Source organism: Thunnus thynnus, chromosome 5 (assembly GCF_963924715.1).
Source record: "Thunnus thynnus chromosome 5, fThuThy2.1, whole genome shotgun sequence".
NCBI lineage: Eukaryota > Metazoa > Chordata > Actinopteri > Scombriformes > Scombridae > Thunnus > Thunnus thynnus.
Window position 1 is genome coordinate 2,750,653 of NC_089521.1, and position 21,311 is coordinate 2,771,963.

General features: G+C 36.5%; 1 protein-coding gene across 1 annotated transcript; it reads right to left on the reverse strand.

Moving 5' to 3' along the window:
- Positions 1-209: 209 nt before the first annotated feature.
- LOC137182474 (aminopeptidase Ey-like) lies at positions 210-20,964 on the reverse strand. Its single transcript, XM_067588705.1, has 23 exons — positions 20,697-20,964; positions 18,653-18,750; positions 14,547-14,663; positions 13,646-13,832; positions 13,401-13,543; positions 12,065-12,201; positions 11,683-11,809; positions 10,877-11,031; positions 10,660-10,773; positions 9,245-9,388; positions 8,438-8,503; positions 8,232-8,297; positions 7,585-7,757; positions 7,206-7,285; positions 6,891-7,021; positions 6,680-6,735; positions 5,246-5,393; positions 4,952-5,043; positions 3,879-3,989; positions 3,628-3,795; positions 3,327-3,467; positions 2,144-2,225; positions 210-1,387 (listed from the first exon to the last, which is right to left on the reverse strand). The coding sequence occupies exons 1-23, from the start codon at positions 20,837-20,839 to the stop codon at positions 1,223-1,225; spliced, it is 2,844 nt and encodes a 947-aa protein (XP_067444806.1). The 5' UTR covers positions 20,840-20,964; the 3' UTR covers positions 210-1,222.
- Positions 20,965-21,311: the final 347 nt, after the last annotated feature.

Here is a 21,311-nt window from a genome sequence, read left to right on the forward strand (position 1 = left end):
GTTTAGTCAAAGTTAATAAGTTAGCTTAGCTAAGCTAACCTTTGGGTTAGTTCAAACCATACATACAGTATCCAATTTCTGAAAGTGGGCCCAATGGGGTAATAAACACAAACAAACACTTTAGCCTGATAAGATCACTTATAGATCAATTTGGAGGTAAAACTGAAAGAGAGCAAGCATGTAATGTCGCAAGTAAAAAACACAAGCAATCAAACAATCAGATACTTTATAGTAGGTGTTAAACAAATCTGTAATTACACAAAATTATTTGGAAAACAACTTTCTGTCTCAGCTATGACCTATTGTATGTGCAGACAATTTTCCTGAACAATGGAAGATTATATGCGACATAACATATACTTATTTTTTACCAACAAATGTCAGTGTCAGTGAATCAGAAAAAAGTGATCATCTGACCAGTCGTGTTTTTTTGCTCCATTGGGCCTATTTCTAGTGATGTTATCATGTTCTGCAAGGTCAGCATTTACTTTGGTGAGTACAAGTTTCATAAATAACAGAACTGATGACTCAAGCTGTTAACATAAAGCCCAAGTAGTAAACCATAGTATTCCTTTAAAATGACCAGGTTTACTTTCTTTATGATGCTAAAACAAATTTCCAATACATACTTTCTTGCAAGCATGCATGCATCAGATGAAATACACAATTTATTAAGATCTGAAACATAGAAAATTGTAAAAGCAGAAATCTCTTTTTTGAAGGAAGCATATGTACCAAGTTTGCTCCCAGATAGAGCATGAGGATTTCATGGAGATGTATTCAAGCTATACTGTTGAAAAGGTTGATAACAGCACAGCCAGTTTTGTTGATTTTCAGATGTTTAAGGGTTTATTAAAACTGGACCGGACAGTATAATCACTGTTACAATAACATTTTGAGGACTATATTTCAACATGTAGTAGATTTTACAGTATCTCCTGGACATATTTCTTTGAAAAAGATGCACAAAAGAGGTTAAAAATTGAAAGTTTTCAAGTGAGATTCCAGTGCAGAAATAGAGGCTGATATACTTCCTCCTACGACTCAGGACTCGGTCTTAGGAGGAAGTTCTCATCCCCTGATGAGAAGCAACTCTGGTTGCTTCTCAATAGGAGTTTGTGCATTTGTTTTATTGTTCTTTTTGTTCACAATGAAAAACATGAAAACACTTTTGATCTGTGAGATGAGTCACAACTCCTAGCTCTATCTTCCTGACTGTGTATTAGCCCATCTGACGTCCAGTCTGGCTGGTGAACCAGTCCAGGATCTCACGTTTGTTCTGCTGCAGCCAGTTGATGTTGGCTCTGGTGCTCTCTAACGCCTGCTCCACAGCCAGAGTAGCTGAGCCAAACCCTGCTGCACTGTGCTCCTCCACAAACTCCTCCAGCTGCCAGAGGACACATGGGGAAACAGTTCAGACTACAGATTGACATTCATAGGCTAACAAGTAATTTATCTTAAAGGGGACAACTCATGCTTTTTGTGATTATCTGTCATTTTTACACTGTTTTATGCCGGATGTCTATTTTAAACATGGTCGAAGTTACAAAACTTACGTCAAAAATGATGCCTTCAAATCAAAAGCCCAGGCCTCCTTATGCAAAATTACATCTACTTCCCCATCAAACTGATGTTAGATCATTCGCACATGCCCACAAACAGCTATCCATTTTGTGGCCTTTGTTACTAAGGTTGTTCCACAGGTTGTTTGCATTGTCCACTTGCATATTTTCAGCGAGAATATGTATGAATATATTTGAGAAATTTATATATTTGGTAAAGAGTAAAGAGTAGTGAAATCCTACTACTATTGTTTGTTTACATAGTCTCTGAAGCTGGCAGAACTCTGCTGAGAGGCAGCTTCCGTGGCCTGGCCAATCATCTGGCTCATCAGGAGGGGTGCCTTAAAGGGACAGGAGCTAAAATGGCCTGTTTCAGACAGAAGCTGAACTGAGGGGTTCCATAAATGACAAGTATAAGATAAATAAGGAGTTTTTGAACTGTAAATCATGCAAAGATTTACGATTCAAAAACTCCTTATTTCATTCCAGTAGAGCCCCAAAATAAAATTGTAAACCTGGGAATGTGCATGATGTGTGCCCTTTAGGTGAACTAGGAAAATATTTAATTGTGGTGGACATACCTGTTGTAGTTCAGCAGTTGTAGAGAACCTTGCTGTGACTCCACTGATAATAGAGGCAAAGGAGATGGAACCCACCCCGTATCTGGAAAAATATAAACTCAAGTCAAACAAGAGAGTAAAACAGACTTTCAAGAGGTGAACAGGCTTGAGGTTAACCTGACCATCACCTGCCTGCACACTTGCCCGATCAATTACTAGTATATTTACCGTGCCACTGTCTCTCTCCATTGGCCAGATTGTCGAATGTAGATGTCCAGCCTTTGCCCCGCCTGCTTTCTTATGATTTTTGCCTATTTTTGTTTTTTGCTCGACTACTCCCTTGTTTGTCTTCACTGACTACAAACCATGTTTTTAGCTATGGTAGCAGCATGGCTCAAGGGATGGTAATGTCGGTCTGTCAGTGGGTCAGTCCACCACTTTGGGCCAGACTGAAATTTCTCAACAACTATTAAATGTATTTCCATTAGATTTTGTACAGACATTCATGGTCCCCAAAGGATGAATCTGACGTTGGTGATCCCCTGACTTTTCCTATACCACCAACAGCAAGTTGACATTTTTGGTTCAGAGTGAAATATATTGACAAATATTAGGTGAATAGCCATGACATTTTGCACAGACATACTGTATATGCCCCCGCCAGGATGAAATCTAATGACTTAAGTGATCCTCTGATTTTTCTACAAGTGCCAACATTTTTGTTTTTTGGGATTGCCATGAAATTCGATTCAGACATTCATGGTCCCCAAGGGATGATTTGTAAAGACTTTGGACCTCCCTCGACCTGCCATCTCGCAGGTCGAGGGAGGTCCAAATTTCTAATTATCCATTACTTACATGACAGAATACCTGCACCACAAATAACATTCCCATCAGCCTCAGCTCTACATAAAGTTTAGTGCTAATTAGCCAATGTTAGCATGCCAACATACTAAATTAAGACAACATTATAACTGATATAGAGCAACATAGAGTTATCCTTGTGAGCATGTTAGCATGCTGATGTTAGCATTTAGATCAAAGCACTGCTGGCATGGCTGTAGACTCTTAGTCTTGTTGAACAAAGGCCAAAGAAGCTGCTTTTTACCTTACCTGCTCTACCTCAGCATCCTTTGGAACCACATTACAACTCACCCCAAAATTGCCACACCCGTGTATTTATCACCTTGAATATAATACTCACTGTGTGAACATGTATTTCCACTGTGCCCTGACAAAGTCCCAAGCCAGACTCTGTCCCACTCTGTTGCTGGCGACAGATGTGATGACTGAGGAGACGTCCTGCTTACGTATCATAGTTGAGTTTAAGGTGTAGGAGAGATACCTGGACAGCCAGAAAAGACAGATATGACACAAATAACTGAGTATAAACAGACAAGCTTGTACTTTGTCCAGCATTTCCTTTTTTTCCATTACCTAACTTCTTTATTACATTCCTGCACTACCTTCCTGATCTTTTTAAAGGAAAGACAACACACACACACCTTTCCAGCAGTTGTGTGTTGTTTGTACAGGCCAGTGCAGACATAATTTTGCTGGCCTCACTGGCTGAAGAAGCATTCTTAAACTGGGACCAGCCAAACTTCCATTCTGCCTCATCACCTGCTGCCATGGCACTGCAGTACACTGCAGAACGCAGGTTGGGATTGATCCTGGCAACAAAATCAGATTGAATTGAATGATTATCATAAAACAAAAAAGTATGTTAAAATAAGGGGCATTATCAAAGACTAACAAATTATGTTGAGGGTTGTCCATCCATTGTTTGAACCATGTGGTGGTCAGGTTTTGGCATTCTGTTACTCCAGTCTTGCAGGCCATACGGACAGCATTCACCTGGTTATACCTGCAGGAGAGACAAACATGGTCAGTGATAACTTAAGTTCTCTGCCTCTCAAATACATCTGTGTGTGGTAAAATTATGTCCTACTTGAAAGTTGTGGGTCATCTTGGGTGTTGAAAAAGTAAGAATTAAAGCTTTGAAATCAATAGAGCAATATAGTACATTCAGTATATATTATTGTCTTTTAAAGAAAGGTCTTGAGCCATACTATGGGTATACTATGCTAGGTGTAGTGTAGTATGCCAAAACATGGCATACACTATAGTTTAGTATAGTATTGCATAGTGTGTACCATAGCATATAACAGCATCACACAGTATATAGTATATCACATAGTATAGTATTAGTATTATAGCATATAGTGTATATTATAGCATGTAGCGCAGCAGAGCTGAGAATAGCATAGCATAGTATAGTATGGGATAGCATAGCATATGTGTAACACAGCATATAGCATAGAATATCATAGCATATAGTATTGTGTGATATAGCATATAGCACAGCATAGAATAGTATAGTATAGGATAGAATAACAAACTATAGCATAGCATATATTTTGTAACAGTATGTAGCACAGCATAGCATAACAGAGAATAGCATGTGGTTTGGTACTGTATAGTAGTATACTATTCGCAAATATTGTCTGGGCCATAGTGAATAATGGAAATAATAGTCTTTAAAATGTATACTGACTATTTGCATTCTCCAAAGACTTGCAACAATTCTAGAGAGGTTCAAACCCTGCTAATAATATGAAAATCTTGATCTCAAAAGTTTTGCTCTGCCAAATCACAAAGTGACAAATTGTAAAAATCTTGACCTAATTCAATTTTCCTGTGGAGGACTAGAGGCTTCAAAATCACACACAGATGTTACAGGTAATGTCAGTGATTAATTTTTTATGTAATTTCAGTGCTTTTTTGTTCGGTGTGTATTACATTGTGTATCTGGGTGAGTATACTCACTGGTCAGTGTGTCTGTCTGGAACACGGGTCCAGTCAGATGTCATATTCTTAAAATATAGGAAGAGTGGAGTCACCAGCTTCTTCATGTAGTCCTGAAAGTGTTACAGACAGGAGAGTAAAGGACACTTTTTTGTAGACAATGTTTTGCCTCCTAATGGCCACCAGGGGGCATACAGACAACAATGGGTCTGCCTGAAGGGTCCATGAGCTGCTTTGCTGCCAGGTGCTAAAAAAAATCCTCCTAAACCTAAACTTCAGTCTTTGTCACAGACATTCACAGATAATGTCCTGTACCTGCATAGGCTGATAGACTTCAGTTCGATCCAGCATGAGATAATAATAGTGCAGGTTGTCCAGAGCAGACTGCCAGGGCATGTACTCAGTCTCCATAGACAGAAAGGAGGTTGTCCTCAGAGCAAGAGTGGTGGAGACCAGCTGAGCCCTGCAGACAGAGCAGACACATGGTCTTGATTATTTAATATAAAGTTCACCCAAGTTAAGATGAGATGTCTATCTTTGATGTAGTTGTGTAGTTTGGATAAATCAAATAAAGATGAACTAGAGTATGTATTTTTGAGCACTTTGGTCTAACATGGGTAATCAGTCTCTCTGTTGGTCCAAGATTGCGGTACATAAGAAATTCTTACGTATGTTCTTCTCTGAAAAAATCCTCACTTTTTGCACCACCAAAATGCCAAATTTTCATCTTGCACAAAAGAAATATTTAAACCTAATGGGGATATTGCAATGAAATGTATGAAGAAATTTCATGCTCTCCAGAGGACGATCTCTTTCCATTTTTGGAGAGAAAAAAAAAAATTAATTCAGGGCTGCTTTCGGGACAAAATGTCATCTTTGGACAAACAATCTCATAATCTAAAAGGCAAGCACAGTCATTCTTGCAGGGGGACAAACTCTTTTGATTTTAATGACTCCATGAACTTTCATCTAGCTCCCTCAAAAGACTACTCCACTGATTTAGCATTGCACTCCTATAACATTGTCGGACTCATAATGAACAGGTTTTTTTTAAATCAATGCAGCAGAGTCAGAGCTATCGTCTTTTTTATTCCAGGTTTTATACCTTTTCAAAACCTGATTCCCACATTACCCACTGCTGACATTTTAAGTTGGAGATTATGGTGTGTTAAGCTAGTAGCGGCTAATATAGTCTGGAGCTGCTAGCCTCCAGCAGAGATGATTAGTGAACTACAGAGGTCTGGTAACATCACTTCTGTCAGATTTGTTTCATTTTCAAACTTGTAGTCTTCAGCCCCAACCGACGCTGATTCAAGTGACATCACTTGAGGACATTTATCAGATTTCACACAGCTGCCTCTGGAAACACAAAGGGCTTGTTTACCTGAAAACACACGATGATGTGGAAAGTCAGTGGAGTTCTCCTTTGATGATATTCGATAAAGATTTCATTTTGGCCCCACTACTAGTTATGCTTTAAGAATAGAAAAAATGTTCATGTCTTGTTTATATTTTCAATCTTGTTTAGCTGTTTAGCCCTTTTGATATTTCAGAACATTTTCTTTTGTATGGCAGGTATGTTCAGTGTTTCCTGGATAAGGTCTTTTCTGTCATTAACAATGATAACATGTAATTAGACGTTGCTTTGGTTTTATTTGGGTTCTAACTCACAGACACTAATGAGTCCAAGCATCTAAACTGAGTTAAGTGAAAGTGCAGGAAAATCTCCAGGTGGATAAAGTTACCTACCTGGCCAGATTGAAAGCATCATCCACAAGCTGGGCTCTGTTTATCAGTGGTATAACCTGCACAACAGATTTTGTGTCAAACATGATATGAAATACAAACAATTGCTATATAATCTGTTAAGAAATAAAAAAAGAAATGAGGAGAGAATGAAGACTTAAGGAACAACAAATTTGGTCCTCCATCCATCAGACTCTAACATCTCACTGTGTACCTGGTGCTCTGCATTAAGCTGAGCGAGGAGTCTTTCCCAGTTCCCCAGGTCATAGTTTACTCGGTAATAACCAGTCACATTGATATTAGCTAGAACCCACAAATCACCACTCCTCATCTCCACGTTTACAGCTGAGAGAGAAAAGACAGCGTGAGATAGAAAATGGGTATCCAGGTGCAGTTATTTATCATACGGTAGCAAACAAAATCATGTTTGCAAAACATATGTTTTAATCATGGTATTTTGCAAACTTCTTATATAAAAGGTTGGTCCTTGCCATGTTTTACATATGTATTAATCCATATTACTTCATACCTGTCTCTTCCATAAGCCACCAGACATCTCCCTGGACCTCACTGGACTTCATCCACCTAACAGGAATCAGCCACTCATAGCTGTGGAGGAGGAAATGCATTTAACATTTATTCATGACTGAGGCAAGTGAGGGAGGACAGCAGGTAGCAGATAGAAGAGGAAGAAAAGACAAATACGTATCTCTATATATTAAGACATATTTCAAGGAAATCAAAATCAATTCATTGTAGTCCAAACACCCATTCATGCTGGTTCTAAAAATGATCTGTTTGTCTGAGTCACAATAAGTAATGTAACTCAGGATGACTACTTTTGAGGAGAAGAAAATTCCTTCAGATATCTATATCTTGCCGTGAAATTCTGTAGCAGTGTTGCGTACTTGTAAGGTGATTCAACTGTGATGTTGGACTCTGGGTCCAGCAGAAAGTGCTTCTGGGATACCTCTCCTGTGACAGTATCAATGGTAACTACAGGGAAGCCCATCTGAAGCACCCAACGGTTCATGATGTCATGAACTGGATGAGGAAGGGATACATTATTGGCTTTCACCACCTGTTGACAAAGGTGAAAATAATCTACAAAGTCAAACATTTTCATTTATGTATCTAGTTTAGAAAATTTGTGTTACATTTAAACATAACCTATAGTGTCACTATGGCAGTACAGCATATACTATCAATCAATCAATCTTTATTTATATAGCGCCATATCACAACAGAAGTCATCTCAAGGCACTTTTCACATAGAGCACTACTTGCAAAAGTAGAAAAAAAACATGGTTAATGTAACCTAGCCTCTGAACTCCTTTCCTCCATCAAAAGGAACTCACAAAAAATGGCCCTTGTGACCTTTATTATCTGGCCTTTGCCATCAGGAGTTATACTCATGTATCACTATATGCAGATGATACAGTTTTGTTTTTAATAAATGTTGCACAGTCACTACCAGCTCTGACAGATCTATTAAAATCATTTCACGCCTTCTCTAGGTATGACATTAATAACATACAGTCAAACTCCATCTTACCATTTCTAGATTTTCCCACAAGTCATTCCCTACTGTGTTACTGTAGGCAAAGCGGTTGAGGTATCTCTGGGGACAAAAGAAAACACAATGCTATGAATCATAAACATGAATCAGTTTGTCCCTGATTCATCTCAGCAGGGTGTTTAACGCCAAACCAAAATGTACATATAATGTTTGTTTGTCTAAAAATAAATTAAGAAACATACATTGAGTCCTTGGACAAAGACAGGCTCTGAGAGGAAATCGGACAACATCCTCAACACTGCTGCACCCTGAGGAGACACAGAGACACACACAGGCAATGGATCAGGACAAAAGAGTTTAAAATAATGGTAAGTGCATATTTAATGTACATGTTTATGGTGTGGGATATATTTAAAAAAGTAATGATAATAATTGAAATATATAAGATGATCTTGTTATTGCCTTTGTACTAGAGATGCATGACATTATTGGCACGTTATCGGTATCGGCCGATAAAAGCTCTAAAATGAAATATCGGCATCGGCGAATTCTGGTGAATTCTGCCAATTATGAGAGGCTGATATGTCGCCATCTCCTCCACCGCCTCGGCTGACAGGATGTACCACTCTGTTTGGAAAAAAAAATCTTCTTCTTTTTGGTTTATAATGGCGGTTGGCAACCAGCATATTAGGTGCATTACCGCCACCTTCTGCTCCGGAGTGTGAACCAGAGATTAATCCTACACATTAATCCTGTCTGTCTAATAAACTCAAAGAAAACTGTACTGCTCCACCCACTTGGCAGGTTCATTAAAGTTTTAATGCTGAGCTCCTGAACTCCAGTCTTCCTAAATTCTTCCTTCATATATTGTCTTTCTTGATCATACTTAGTACAATCTATGCTTGCATGTGTAATAGTCTCCTCAGCCAGCTGGAAAAAAATATGTACATATATCAGTATAGGCATCGGCAATTGGCCACAATGAGTTGGAAATATTGGCATATCAGATATCAGCAAAAAATCCAATATCGTGCATCCCTACTGTGTACCTTGCTGTATGAGATGGCGTCAAATTGCTCAATGATCTGATCTGGCAAAATTATACTGTCCTCTTTAGAAGACAAAGGATGAGAGGAGGCCAAGGCATCCACTGCAAAGACCCTGTGCACATCATCAAGTACAATCAAGTCTTTCTGGAACAAACAGACACAGAAATATATTTAGATAGTTATTATATTTTGTGTATATGAGCTGATAAAAAATGGATTCATAGAAGAATAAGTTAATAAATACAACCATCAATACACCATGTTCTTTTCTTCAGTATAAATGCAATAACTCTCCACTTGAGACCAAATGATGACTCAGCAAGGCTGATATATTGACAGATATTTGCTTATCACAGATATATTGCTATTGGTATATATGTCTGTCAACAAATATGACAAAATGGCATTGCAGAAAAGCCAAAGACATGTGTGATGTAATTTAAAAACAGTGTCTCCATTACACTATTTGTCCATCAGAGAGCACTGACTAGTTTATTTTATAACTGTAACATGTCCTGCTCAGTTCGTATCTCAGTCCCTATTCTTCATAGACCTAGTTTAAGGGATTGTCAAAAATGTTAATGTAATATTTGAGTATTGGCTCATATTATTAGTTAATAATAATTTAATTTAATTTAATTTAAATAAAACATTTTCTCCTTGAAAACTCTCAAATAGTAGTATCAGTATCAGCTTCAAAAATTCAGTATCAGTCAGGCAATACTGTGGCTATGTACAGTTCTAATTCAGCCACTATTTAAATGACGATAGTGCATGGATCAAACCAGGAAGTTCTAAACATGCCTGATAAACAAATGAGGAGTGAGGGAAATTCAAACTAAGGAGAATGTGGATGTTACAGTAGTAAAATGCAAGCTAGTGTGTGTTCTGGCAAGGGAATTCAATATTGATACCAGGGAAATGTAATAGTGGAAAATGAGATCTGGCATACAATCATGACATGTCAATACCAGCTGGAAAGAGTACCAATGGTCAAAATTTTGATGAAATGAAAAACCATTGAAAATTTTGTACAGCGTTTAACTATTTCAAATTGTATGGTTTATTATGGCAGAGATGCGGTAACATTTTACTTTCCAATTTTTTATATGATTTTCAAAATGTGCAAACCAAAGTGTGTATGAGTCTATATAAGTTGTGTGTATAAGCATAAAGAATATTGTATATACACATATGGACACATTAAAACACTGACATATGAGTACATTTTTATGCATAAAAGGAAAAAAATACATAAATTCAAGATTTAACTTTTTAATTAAATATAAAATGAATAACACATTACTGGTCAACAGAAAACAGTAGAAGTAAGGAAGAGGGCAGGGTATTCACGTATTGTGGGTGGCTAATGAATTGAATATGGCAACAGACAAAGACTGAGATGAAATCCTCACCACATTCCATTTAGGTTCAGCCCTGTCTGCTCCCAGATAAGACACATATGAAGCAAAGCCTTCATTCAGCCAGACCTCGTTCCACCATCTCAGAGTCACCAGGTTACCAAACCACTGCAACACAGAATGTAACCACATCAGTCAGTTAGTTTACTAATCAGCCAATAAATCATTTCATAGTCATCAGGTCATAGTCACAATATAAAATTCAGTGCACCATGTGTGCCAGTTCATGAGCAATGATGGTGGCAGTGGTCTCTTTGTTTCTGTTGGAGGAGGTCACAGGGTCATAGAGCAGGTTGGTTTCTCTGTATGTCACCAAACCCCAATTCTCCATCGCCCCAAAATAGAAGTCTGGCAGAGCAATTTGATCTGTGAGGCAGAGAGCAAGTTTAATGCAGGTCAAAGGAACTGAACTAAAGAGAGTGAAGCACTGAAAAATAATCAACTGTCAACTATAATGTCAACTATAATAAAAACAAATTATTTTCACAGCAGTACTGTGATAAGCTTGTGACTAAAACAATCACACTTCCCCTGCAGCAATCACCCTCAGCCTTGGCAACATCATCATATAGCTATGTTATATGTTTGTGTACCACTATTATTTACCATACTAGTCTTTTCTTGACAGAAGAAATCCAGTATTAATGGTGTGTCTGAATTATCAGCAGCCTGTGTTTAACTAAACCCATTTTTTTATTTTATCACTTTTTGTGCTTATCATTATGTTTTTTGGTCTTTTCTTTACTTTTCAATGCTTGTTTATGATTTTCTTTGTCCTTGCTGAGTCACATAACTTTACAGTTTCTTTTCCCAAGTGAGAAATCAGGATCTGTCTGTGTGACATAACAGGTGTGTATAATTCAAGACTCTTCAAACAACAGAATGGAAATAGTCAAAAAGATGTGTGTGAAATGGGCAGTCACAGAAAACAGTAGCTGCATAGGTAAGCAGAAAACAAGTCACAACAATGGTCAGCCAACACTGACCAGGCCTCAGATGAGTATAAAGCAGCCTGACCTGACTTGCTCAGAGGGTAGGAGATGTTGTAGTACAGCTGAAAAAAGTCCAGTATGGGTCCAGTCACATTGAGGGCGTAGTCTCCCTGTCCCTGCTCAATCGCCTTCCTGCGAGCCCAGATACGGATCTGAACACATAACAGCAAACACTTACATGTATTATGTATTATTATGTATTATCAATATCAGTATATATACACACAGGGTGCAATTTGTGAAAAAAACATTGGGGGGGGGGGGGCTGTTACAGTAACATTTATAAAAGAATTATGAGCTTTAATAAAGCAATTACGGAACTTGAATTTGACGACTGCATTTGCAGGAATATTTTCATCCATTTTTTAAAATTTAATTCACCAAGTAGTGCAATAATCAACATTTACCAGAGTGTCTCCTTGTGTAGCACTCAGGTGTGTGTAGTCAGAGATAATGATGGCCAGTAGATATGTGGACATTCTCTTGGTGGGCTCAAACCTGGTCTGTGTCACTGTTACTGCATCAATAGTAGTGTTAACAATATCTGAAAAGAGCACAAACACACAGTTAGATGAATGCTAAACAGTGGGTTACAAATGAATGTGATTTAGATTTTTAGAAAAGGTTTTAGGAAAGTTATAAATGATCCTCACTAGTCTCTGTTACAGAGTATATACTGAACATGTTCCCTCATGGGTTTGATTTTATTCTTTTTCTCTGTATTCCCACTTGGATCATTTCATTCTAGACTTTCATTCTAGTATTTTCACTTATAGCAATATTGATCTTATTGATCTCTCACTGGCAGTTGCTTGCAAACTCTCATTTAATCTTATACTGACTGTGGCAGCTGTCTGTAGCTTCTTTCCAGAGCTCTCCATCATCAAAATTTCACACAAGGATCATTTAGGTTTAATGAATGAATGAATGAATGATCTTTATTGTACTCAGGTACAATGAAATTTCAGATGACGTCTCCCGAAATAAAACAAATAAACAAAGAGGCAATACCAGAAAAAAGCAGTAATTTTAATCTATTAGTGTGTATTTTGACAATAGTAGAATACTATATTTTATGTCTTGATATTGTCTTTTCTTGTGAAGCGCTTTGAGACTTCTGCTCTAGAAAAGTGCTATACAGTATGAATAAATCTAGAGCCGCAAGGATAAAACGATTAGTCGATCAACAGGAAATTAATCAGCAACTAGTTAATTGATTAATTGTCTTAGTCACTTTTCAAACAAAAATGCCAAATGTTCTCTGGTTTCAGTTGCTTAAATGTGAAGATTTTCTGCTTTTCTTTATCAAGCATGACAGTAAATTGAATATATTTTGGTTTTGGACTCTTGGCTGGACAAAACAAGCAAATTGAAGACATCACCATGGACGTGGGGAAAAATATTGACTATTTTAATATTTTACAGACTAAATGACTTATGGATTAATCAAGTAAATAATCTGCAGATTAATAGTTAGTATCATGTCAATTATTTGTATTAATTTGATGAAACACACATTTATTCAGGAATATGCACCAGGAATACGCATGTCCTTTTGGGGCCCCTGAGGTAGTTTCCTGCTTTGCTTGCTTGGATATAGATACTGAATTCTCTGAAATGCATATGGCTGGTTATGGAATTTGCAAGCTGTTTATCTGGTTTGCATGCATGATTTAGTTTAATAATTCTAACTGTGTGTTTCTGCAAATACAACATGTTGTTATACATGTAAACCGCACCAACCTCTTTCCATGCCGTTGGACAGGGCTACAGTCCCTGGGGGATGGATGAGAGTGATGTGGAAAACAGCTTTCATAGCTGGCTCATCAAAACAAGGAAAGGTCTTTCTGGCATATGTTGGATGCATCTGAGAGGTGGCAACAATCCTGAGAATGAGTGAAACATTCTGAACACAAATACTAACTGAAGTGATCTCACCACAGCACATCTACATATAGAAATAGACAAAGAGAGAATAAAGAGCTTACTTTCTGACTCCATCCTCATCATATTCACTCCTATAAAAGCCGGCTAAGTCATCAGCTAGTTCTCCAGTGAACTCAGTGTACAGCTGATACTTCTGTTGTTGATTTAAATTACCATTCAGCTGGATAACCAGGTACTGCGTCTCAGGCTGCAACCAGGAGGACTTAATGCCGGGAGCGGACCCACCACCTGGCCAACGAATAGAAGTAAGGGATCCGAAAAAAAGACAGAAACAAGCCATTCTACAAACAGTAACTTAAGACTTCACAAAACAGAAGCTTTTCAGGGCTTTCACCCTACTCCTACTCCTAAATGCCTAAGTCCTAAAAAGGGAATTTATTAATATTTCATTTGAATATTAGTTTGATTATTAATGCCTTGCTGTTTTTTAATATCCATATCCATCACAAGTTGTTCATTTTAAAACCATGTCTTCTTGCAGCATGAAGCAGCTTTTATATGACATATATAGGACATAAAATGTGGTTAAAAAATTGATTGAAACTGAAATTAAACTGCTCTCTAGGAGAGATCAGTGCAGATTTCCCCCTGCCTCCCTCGCTCATTTATTTAAAGTAGGTCAGACTTGAAGTCTGACTGAAGAACTATAAAGAAATTCAAAACATCTATAAGTTTTGTTTTTTATTTTGTTTATTTTGCAGCTGTGACTGTTTTATGCAGAAGACAAGAACATACTGTAGATGTGCTCAATAATCATTAATGGAAAATAATATTGTCTGTGTTTGTGAAAAGCTTATATTGTATCTCGACTTGTACTGTGTCTCTCACAAGTTTACTTTACTCCGTCTTAAGACTTTTTCTCCCTCTTAGTGTGCATGGGGGTGTGTGTGTGCGTGTGTGTGTGTGTGTGTGTGTGTGTGTGTGTGTACATGTACACTGTACCTGAAGCGATGAGCGTGGCAATGTGTGTGTTCTCCTGCACAGTGTAGTTGAGTTTGTTGGAGTGGATCAGGATTAGATCTGTTTCTGTTGCACACTCAAACTCCACAGTGGATTTACCTGATGGATGTATGGAGAACAGCACAGACATGAATCCTGGATAATGCATCTTGTTCAAAGACGAATAAAACCCCCCCAAAAAACAAAAGCCAAATGAGGATGAGCTCTAACAAACAATATGTAATAAATAGTAATGCATAATTAAGAATAATGAATAATTCAAGAAAAAAGCAGAATAATTTTTAAATACTGCGCATATGGAGCAGGTAGTTCAGCTGAATTCAGGAAAAAGGGGGAAGCTTTTGGTTAGATGGGATGGCAGACAGAAGTGGATTACGTACACCTGCATTACAGTACTTTTTTTTTTACTTTTTACTTTTATTTTATGCTGGACAAAAAAAATTACTGATCAATGATAATAAAATAAATGCTCAAATGAAGAAGTAAATCAATAAAAATGTAATCAACAAATCTAAAAATAAAAATAAACAAAAACTTAATACAAAATTAAGCCATTACATGAAAACAGTTGTGAATAAATGCTGGTAATTAATCAGGAGATAAATTAATAAAAGTGTTTTTTATTTATTTATACAAATGTACATGTACTTATTTGTGTTTTGTTACATTTATGTTTTTATTTATAAGTGTATTTCTCCAATTTTTTTAACAGTATTTCCATTTCATTCGAGGGTCCGTTGGGTAAACCAGGCAGGAGCACTAAATTAAAGACTTTTGAAGTATTTATTTATTATTAATTAACATTTATGTATTGATCCATTCAATTATGCATGTAATTACTTTATTTCAGCATTCATGTATATTTTTTACTTTTTATGTATTAAAATGTTTGTTCATATTAATTTTTGTATTTCTTTACTGATTGTTAAAGATCCCTTCCAGACATGTTTTAAGACGTATATGAAATAGTTCAGTACTTTCAAAAAAAAAATTAATAATTTGGCGATTTCTATCAATAGGACATTGCATTCAATATAAAGTGTCCACTGTTTTTTTCTATCTTATATATTGTACTATCCGGTACTCTATTATCTCATCATCTCTACATTGTCTGAAATGTTTAAAAGAGCTGCTGTGAACAGTATTATATCATTATACTCCACAAGCAGGGTCATTCTGCCTCCAAAACTCTTCAAAAGCAACACAGAGAAGGCCTATCATTATGTATGCCTATCATTTACACAGAAGGATTACAGGACTACAAGCAATGTTAGATAAACCTCTGGAACTCATTGTCTTTTCTGGGCCAACAGCACCAGCTTGTGGTGCTTATCTGTCAGTAATGAGGTGGAACAAACCCTGTCCTGTTAATGCTCTCTGACCTCATCTGAACCCCCAAATGGTCTTAAATTATGTTTATGTATGACTCAAACATATTTGATATTTGTATGTGTCAATAGCTCAGATATTTGTCTATATATGATGGAATTATTTTTATTTTGTTTGTTTGTTTGATTGTTTTACATGGTATATGTGAGAGTTAATTGCATTATTTGTTACCTCTTGCATTTCTATTATTTTACTTATTTCTACCAGTGAAAATAGCAGGGGACAAGTAAAGTTTGGCTTTCTTTGCAGAATTAAGTAGCTAATAGTATAATAAGCAGTAAATGTATTTATTTGTATTCATTACAAGAATAATGCAACTCAGTCCATGCTTAGACAATTAAAACACGGCCACTGTTTGAGAGGAAGGACAGTTCGAACTTTTTATGGTAACCTCTCAGGCAGGGAGCGTGGTCATCTTTCCTTCTTCTAAAAAATAGATTCCAGATAGAGACTCACTGAACTACAGTATGATGTGAGATGATTTGCAGAGTGCAGGCAGCTTAACTAGGGATAATATGTTGAAGAATGTGAAGATCTCAGTTAACAGCTGAACATAGATTAATGGCAGTGGGTTGCCAGGTTTACCATTTTCATTTAAAATGTGGCTAGTTAAAATGTAACGCTATTCAACATGATAATTGCATGTGTTCCTAAAAACTTCATAGACTAATCGATTTTTGCAGGAAATAAACAACCTGGCAACTACTAGCATGCGTCGGTTAGCACATTCAGCTGTATACTGAAAGGTTGGTGGTTTGAGGCCAGCCAGGGACCAAAGCTCTAAAATAATGAATAATAAGCATTGTTTAAAAGACATTATTATATGTGTATGTTTTTTATTTTATAATGAAGTAATTAATAATTAATCAGGACATCTGATAGTTTCTGTAATGAATATAAATACATACAGATAACTCATAGCCTACTTTAATAAAATAAATAAAATGTTTTTTAATGATAGAACAGTTTCTAACAGCTTTGCTTCGCACTTTGGTCACAATTCATTAGCCCTTTAATGTGAAGGATGAAAAATGATTTATTTATCAAAACTGAATACTGAAAAATATATATACAGTATATAGTAATTAATAAATAAATTAAAACTGAAAAGCATACACATATGAATAATGAAACATTTGAATGAATGAATAAATAATAGTCCATTTTTAGCAATGGAGAAGTAAATAATAATAATAATAATTATTATTATTTCCCAATTAATTTCCAATATTTATTTATGCATTCACTTCATCTTTTATGAATTTGTTTTTCATATTCATCTACTCATTCATATGTTTATTTTTATTGTTGAATATGTCGTTTTTCATCCTGCATTTCATAGTTCACATGTAAACAATATACAGCACCTTTACATATATTGTTTACATGTTTTGTTACATATATATTGTTCATTTGTGAAACACCAGTAGGCTACAAATGTACAGTATGCTCTTCATAGGGCCCATGTCAACCAATAAACCATCATTGCTCTCTCATTTTTCTTAAAGAAAGGTCTTTTTTGATTTTTTTTAAATATTCACTGTGAAAAATCGACTTCTAGCAAATCACTTGGTGTTTGAGCTGTAAAATTTAGCGGACTCATTTCTCTGGTATTCCTGGAACAAGAGGAACTCTAATTGTAACAACTGGAGTCATAAATTCTTAGAAGATTTTATTGCAAAGACTGAGTGACAGTGACAGTTTATGTGGAGTAGATGTCGTACATGTGTTGCAAGGTTGTCATTTTTTCCCACATCAGTTAGTAATAAAACATTCAGTATTTTATTACATGTTTACAGAATGGGGAAAAAAGATGTTTTGACAGTTATCCAGTGAGGAACAGACACATACGTAAATGGTCAGCCTCAGTCTAAACGATGCTCCATCTCCAACAGAGACAACACAGCAAAAACAACACAGTAAAAACTGCCACACAGTCACAGAATATAGATACAAATATGAAGAGTACCTAAGACCAAAATAAATATTAAAAACTGCTTATAAAATGCAAAAAATACAGAACTTTTTAAAATAACTAAACTATTAAAATCCTAAGTTATCCCTCTCAAGTATAAGCTTCTAAGATTTTTTTTTGAAAAGCCTTTTTGCCCAGTCAGTACCACTTAAAACCAATCCATCATTGAATTTTTGGCCTCATAAATGTCCACTGGGTGTTTTACATTTCCATTTTATAATGGAATTCCTGTGTTATATGATTAAACATTTGTTTCACCAGTTTATATGGTTTGCAAATGCAAGCCACCACACCCCGATGGGTCTCATTAGGTTTAAGTTGTTGTTAAATGCAAACAAAATTATTTTATTTTTTGTTTAAAATGACAGTGTGTTCAGCATTTACTGCTCAGCATATGGACAGAACCCCCAAGTACATGTCTTTAGGAAACCTCAATATACCAGAAGACAGTGCAGCTACCACACATGTGCAGTGAATAAGAAGTGCAATTCACTTCCCTTAAGTGGAAAAGAACTCTCTGCTTTATCCTCATATTGTCTTGATTGCTGTTGTTGTTATAACTGACAGGAGGAAGTAGTCAGATGGCGCCACTCTCTCTTTACATTGTCTGAGAAAAGTGGGTACACCAAATAATAAACTACAACAACTCATAAAGTGGATTACGGTATACATGCACACATTACGTACACACAGTCCCATGTGTGGGGCTGTTGCTGTGACTCACCTGTGAAAATGTAGAGGCCAGTGTTTGGGTCAGGGCTGAGACGAGGCCACAGAGTGATGTTGTAGGATTCAGGGACTAAAGCAGTGGGGAGACGGTACCTGAGGGAGATACGTACATGGATTATTAAATGAAATAATCTTGTTCTTTCAGAAGCAGGACAAGGCTTGACATTCCCTGGATGTCACAAACCCTACGTCACTATTGTTGTTCTGTCTGAGGAGCTGACTCCTCTCAAGCTCCACACACTGCTGTGTCACAGTAACCTTCATTAAGAAATAAATCTGCCCTATCAGGCCTGTTACTTATACTCATAAACACTGCAGAATTTACACAGTTCTTCTTTATGTGGGCATCAATAAATCAATATGATGCAAATGAGCCAGATTTATCCAGTCCATGTGCATTACATTGCACTGCATCTGAATCAGAATCAGAACCTGCTTTATTGCCAAGTAGGTAATCAGATTACATATGAGGAATTTGACTGTAACTTTACCTTGTATCATAATTCACAATATTTTTTAAATAAAATCCCAGTTTGATTTTGTAATATATATGATAAATAATACATATTCTGTGTAAGTCTTTATTCACATTTACAAAATCATCATCATCCCAAACTAAAATTCCCAACAGGTTTTCCAACCTAAATGACAGAATAGGTCATTTGTCTTTGCTTTCCAAAATGACCATTATGAATGTTTTCTGATCTACAGTAAGATTGTGGCAGTGGTGTAAAGTAACTAAGTACATTTACTCAAGTACTGTAATTAAGCACATAATTAAGGTACTTGTACTTTACTTGAGTACTTCCATTTTATACTACTTTATACTTCTACCCCACTACATTTCAGAGGTACAGTGTCTATACTGTGCCTGTGCATAATATTGTGCATAATATACACAAAAGTAAAAGTAATCCTTAATAATACAAAAAAGAAAGAAAGAAAGAAATTTACAATAAAAAAATATGTAAAATATATTCTAGGTGAGAAGAGCCGCTGCAGGTTTAAATTTGAAATTGAAAACAATTAAATGAAATGTAGAAAATATTGACCAGGATTGCCGATGTTCATCATGTAAACAGTATGTGCTGTGTGCAATCATTATCATTATTATTATTATTATTACTATTATAGAAGTTGTTAATACAATGCACCATGTTAGAGCAAAGATCATCTCCCCACCCCTCCCCCCGCAATATCCAGTAATCTTCTAGATTACATAGTATGACGTTATGCCAAGTATTATTTAGCAAGCTGACCCATCAGGCAGTAAAGGGTGTTGCACAATATAAAATGCACAAAATATTATAAATTGTTATAAAAAAGTGTGCACGGAATCCTTTTCCTCACGATCGACATATTTTGAACACTGGGACAGGTGTGATTGTTAGTGCAGGACAGCAGACAGTCAACAGATGATACCTCAGATTACTGCAATTGGATATAAAGACTCATAAATGAAATGAGTGTAATAGGCATTTTTTTACAACAGACATTTCAATTTGTCATAGTAGGAAAAGCAGCAACAGTGAGTCGACATGCACAAAACCAGGACCCTGAAGTTATGATTTACACCTGTGCTGTTCTTACTGTGACATGTCAAAATGCCTTCTGAGAAAAAGGCCTGTTGTGTCACCATAGTAACATATCAAGGCACACCTAATCATTTTGCTTTCAAATGTAATAAAGTTTATTTGAAAGTAATATGCACAATTTAAAAACCACTTTGTAGGGCAGCTCTCTGCTCTCTCATGTGTAGTCATGGGGAAATATTGATGCCAATGGGAAAGAGCTTCCAGAGCAGCTGAGGTTTGGACATTGTACATTTGTGTGTCTTTCATTCATTTAAGAATTGTAGTCTTTGTTTCACTAACAAGGATTAAATTAAACCAAGATTAGAATGTTGATCCAGGATTATTTCTAACTCATATTGCACCATTGATCACTATCCTGTGAGATACGTTGGATCTGTAGAGCAGCAATATGTATCTCCCTTCAAGGACGCAGATCTGTTAATATGTAAAATGTCAATATCCTACCTGTCCCAAGGAGCTGTGACATCATCACCATTGTCTCCTCCTGCCAGGGCAATAGTCCACAATGTGACAATGGTTGCCACAGCAACTAGGGCTAAGACCACGAACAGAATGCACAGCTTGCTGACTCGGCAGTTTTTCCCCATGGCCTAACAAACAGCAGCTGACAGAAGTTCCACAGATAGATCCAGACTGAATGAATGAGAGGAAAGTCTCCCACGACTAAGTATGCCTGCTTCTCTTAGTCAGATCTCATGCAGAATGACAAACACCAGTGATTGCCAGCATTTAACTACAACAGCCCCCCCCCCCCCCCCCCGGTTCCTCTATAATCAAGCTCTCTCACTATTTGGAATAAATGGATGATATATTATGACAGAACAGCTGTCATGGTGGAAACTATTGATAACTATCTGCTCAGAAGTGTAATAAGAGAGATATATTATCTAAGTGTGATAAGAGTGATATATTAACTACAGTAATGTTTAGTGGATGTTCACATGTGGCTCATAAAATATGGAATGTGAATTGGACCAAAACATCTAGTTCTGCGGTTGCATTAATACGTCAAATTTGTATGTCTTAAATCTTCAGTGTGGAACTTTCACATGTAAATTA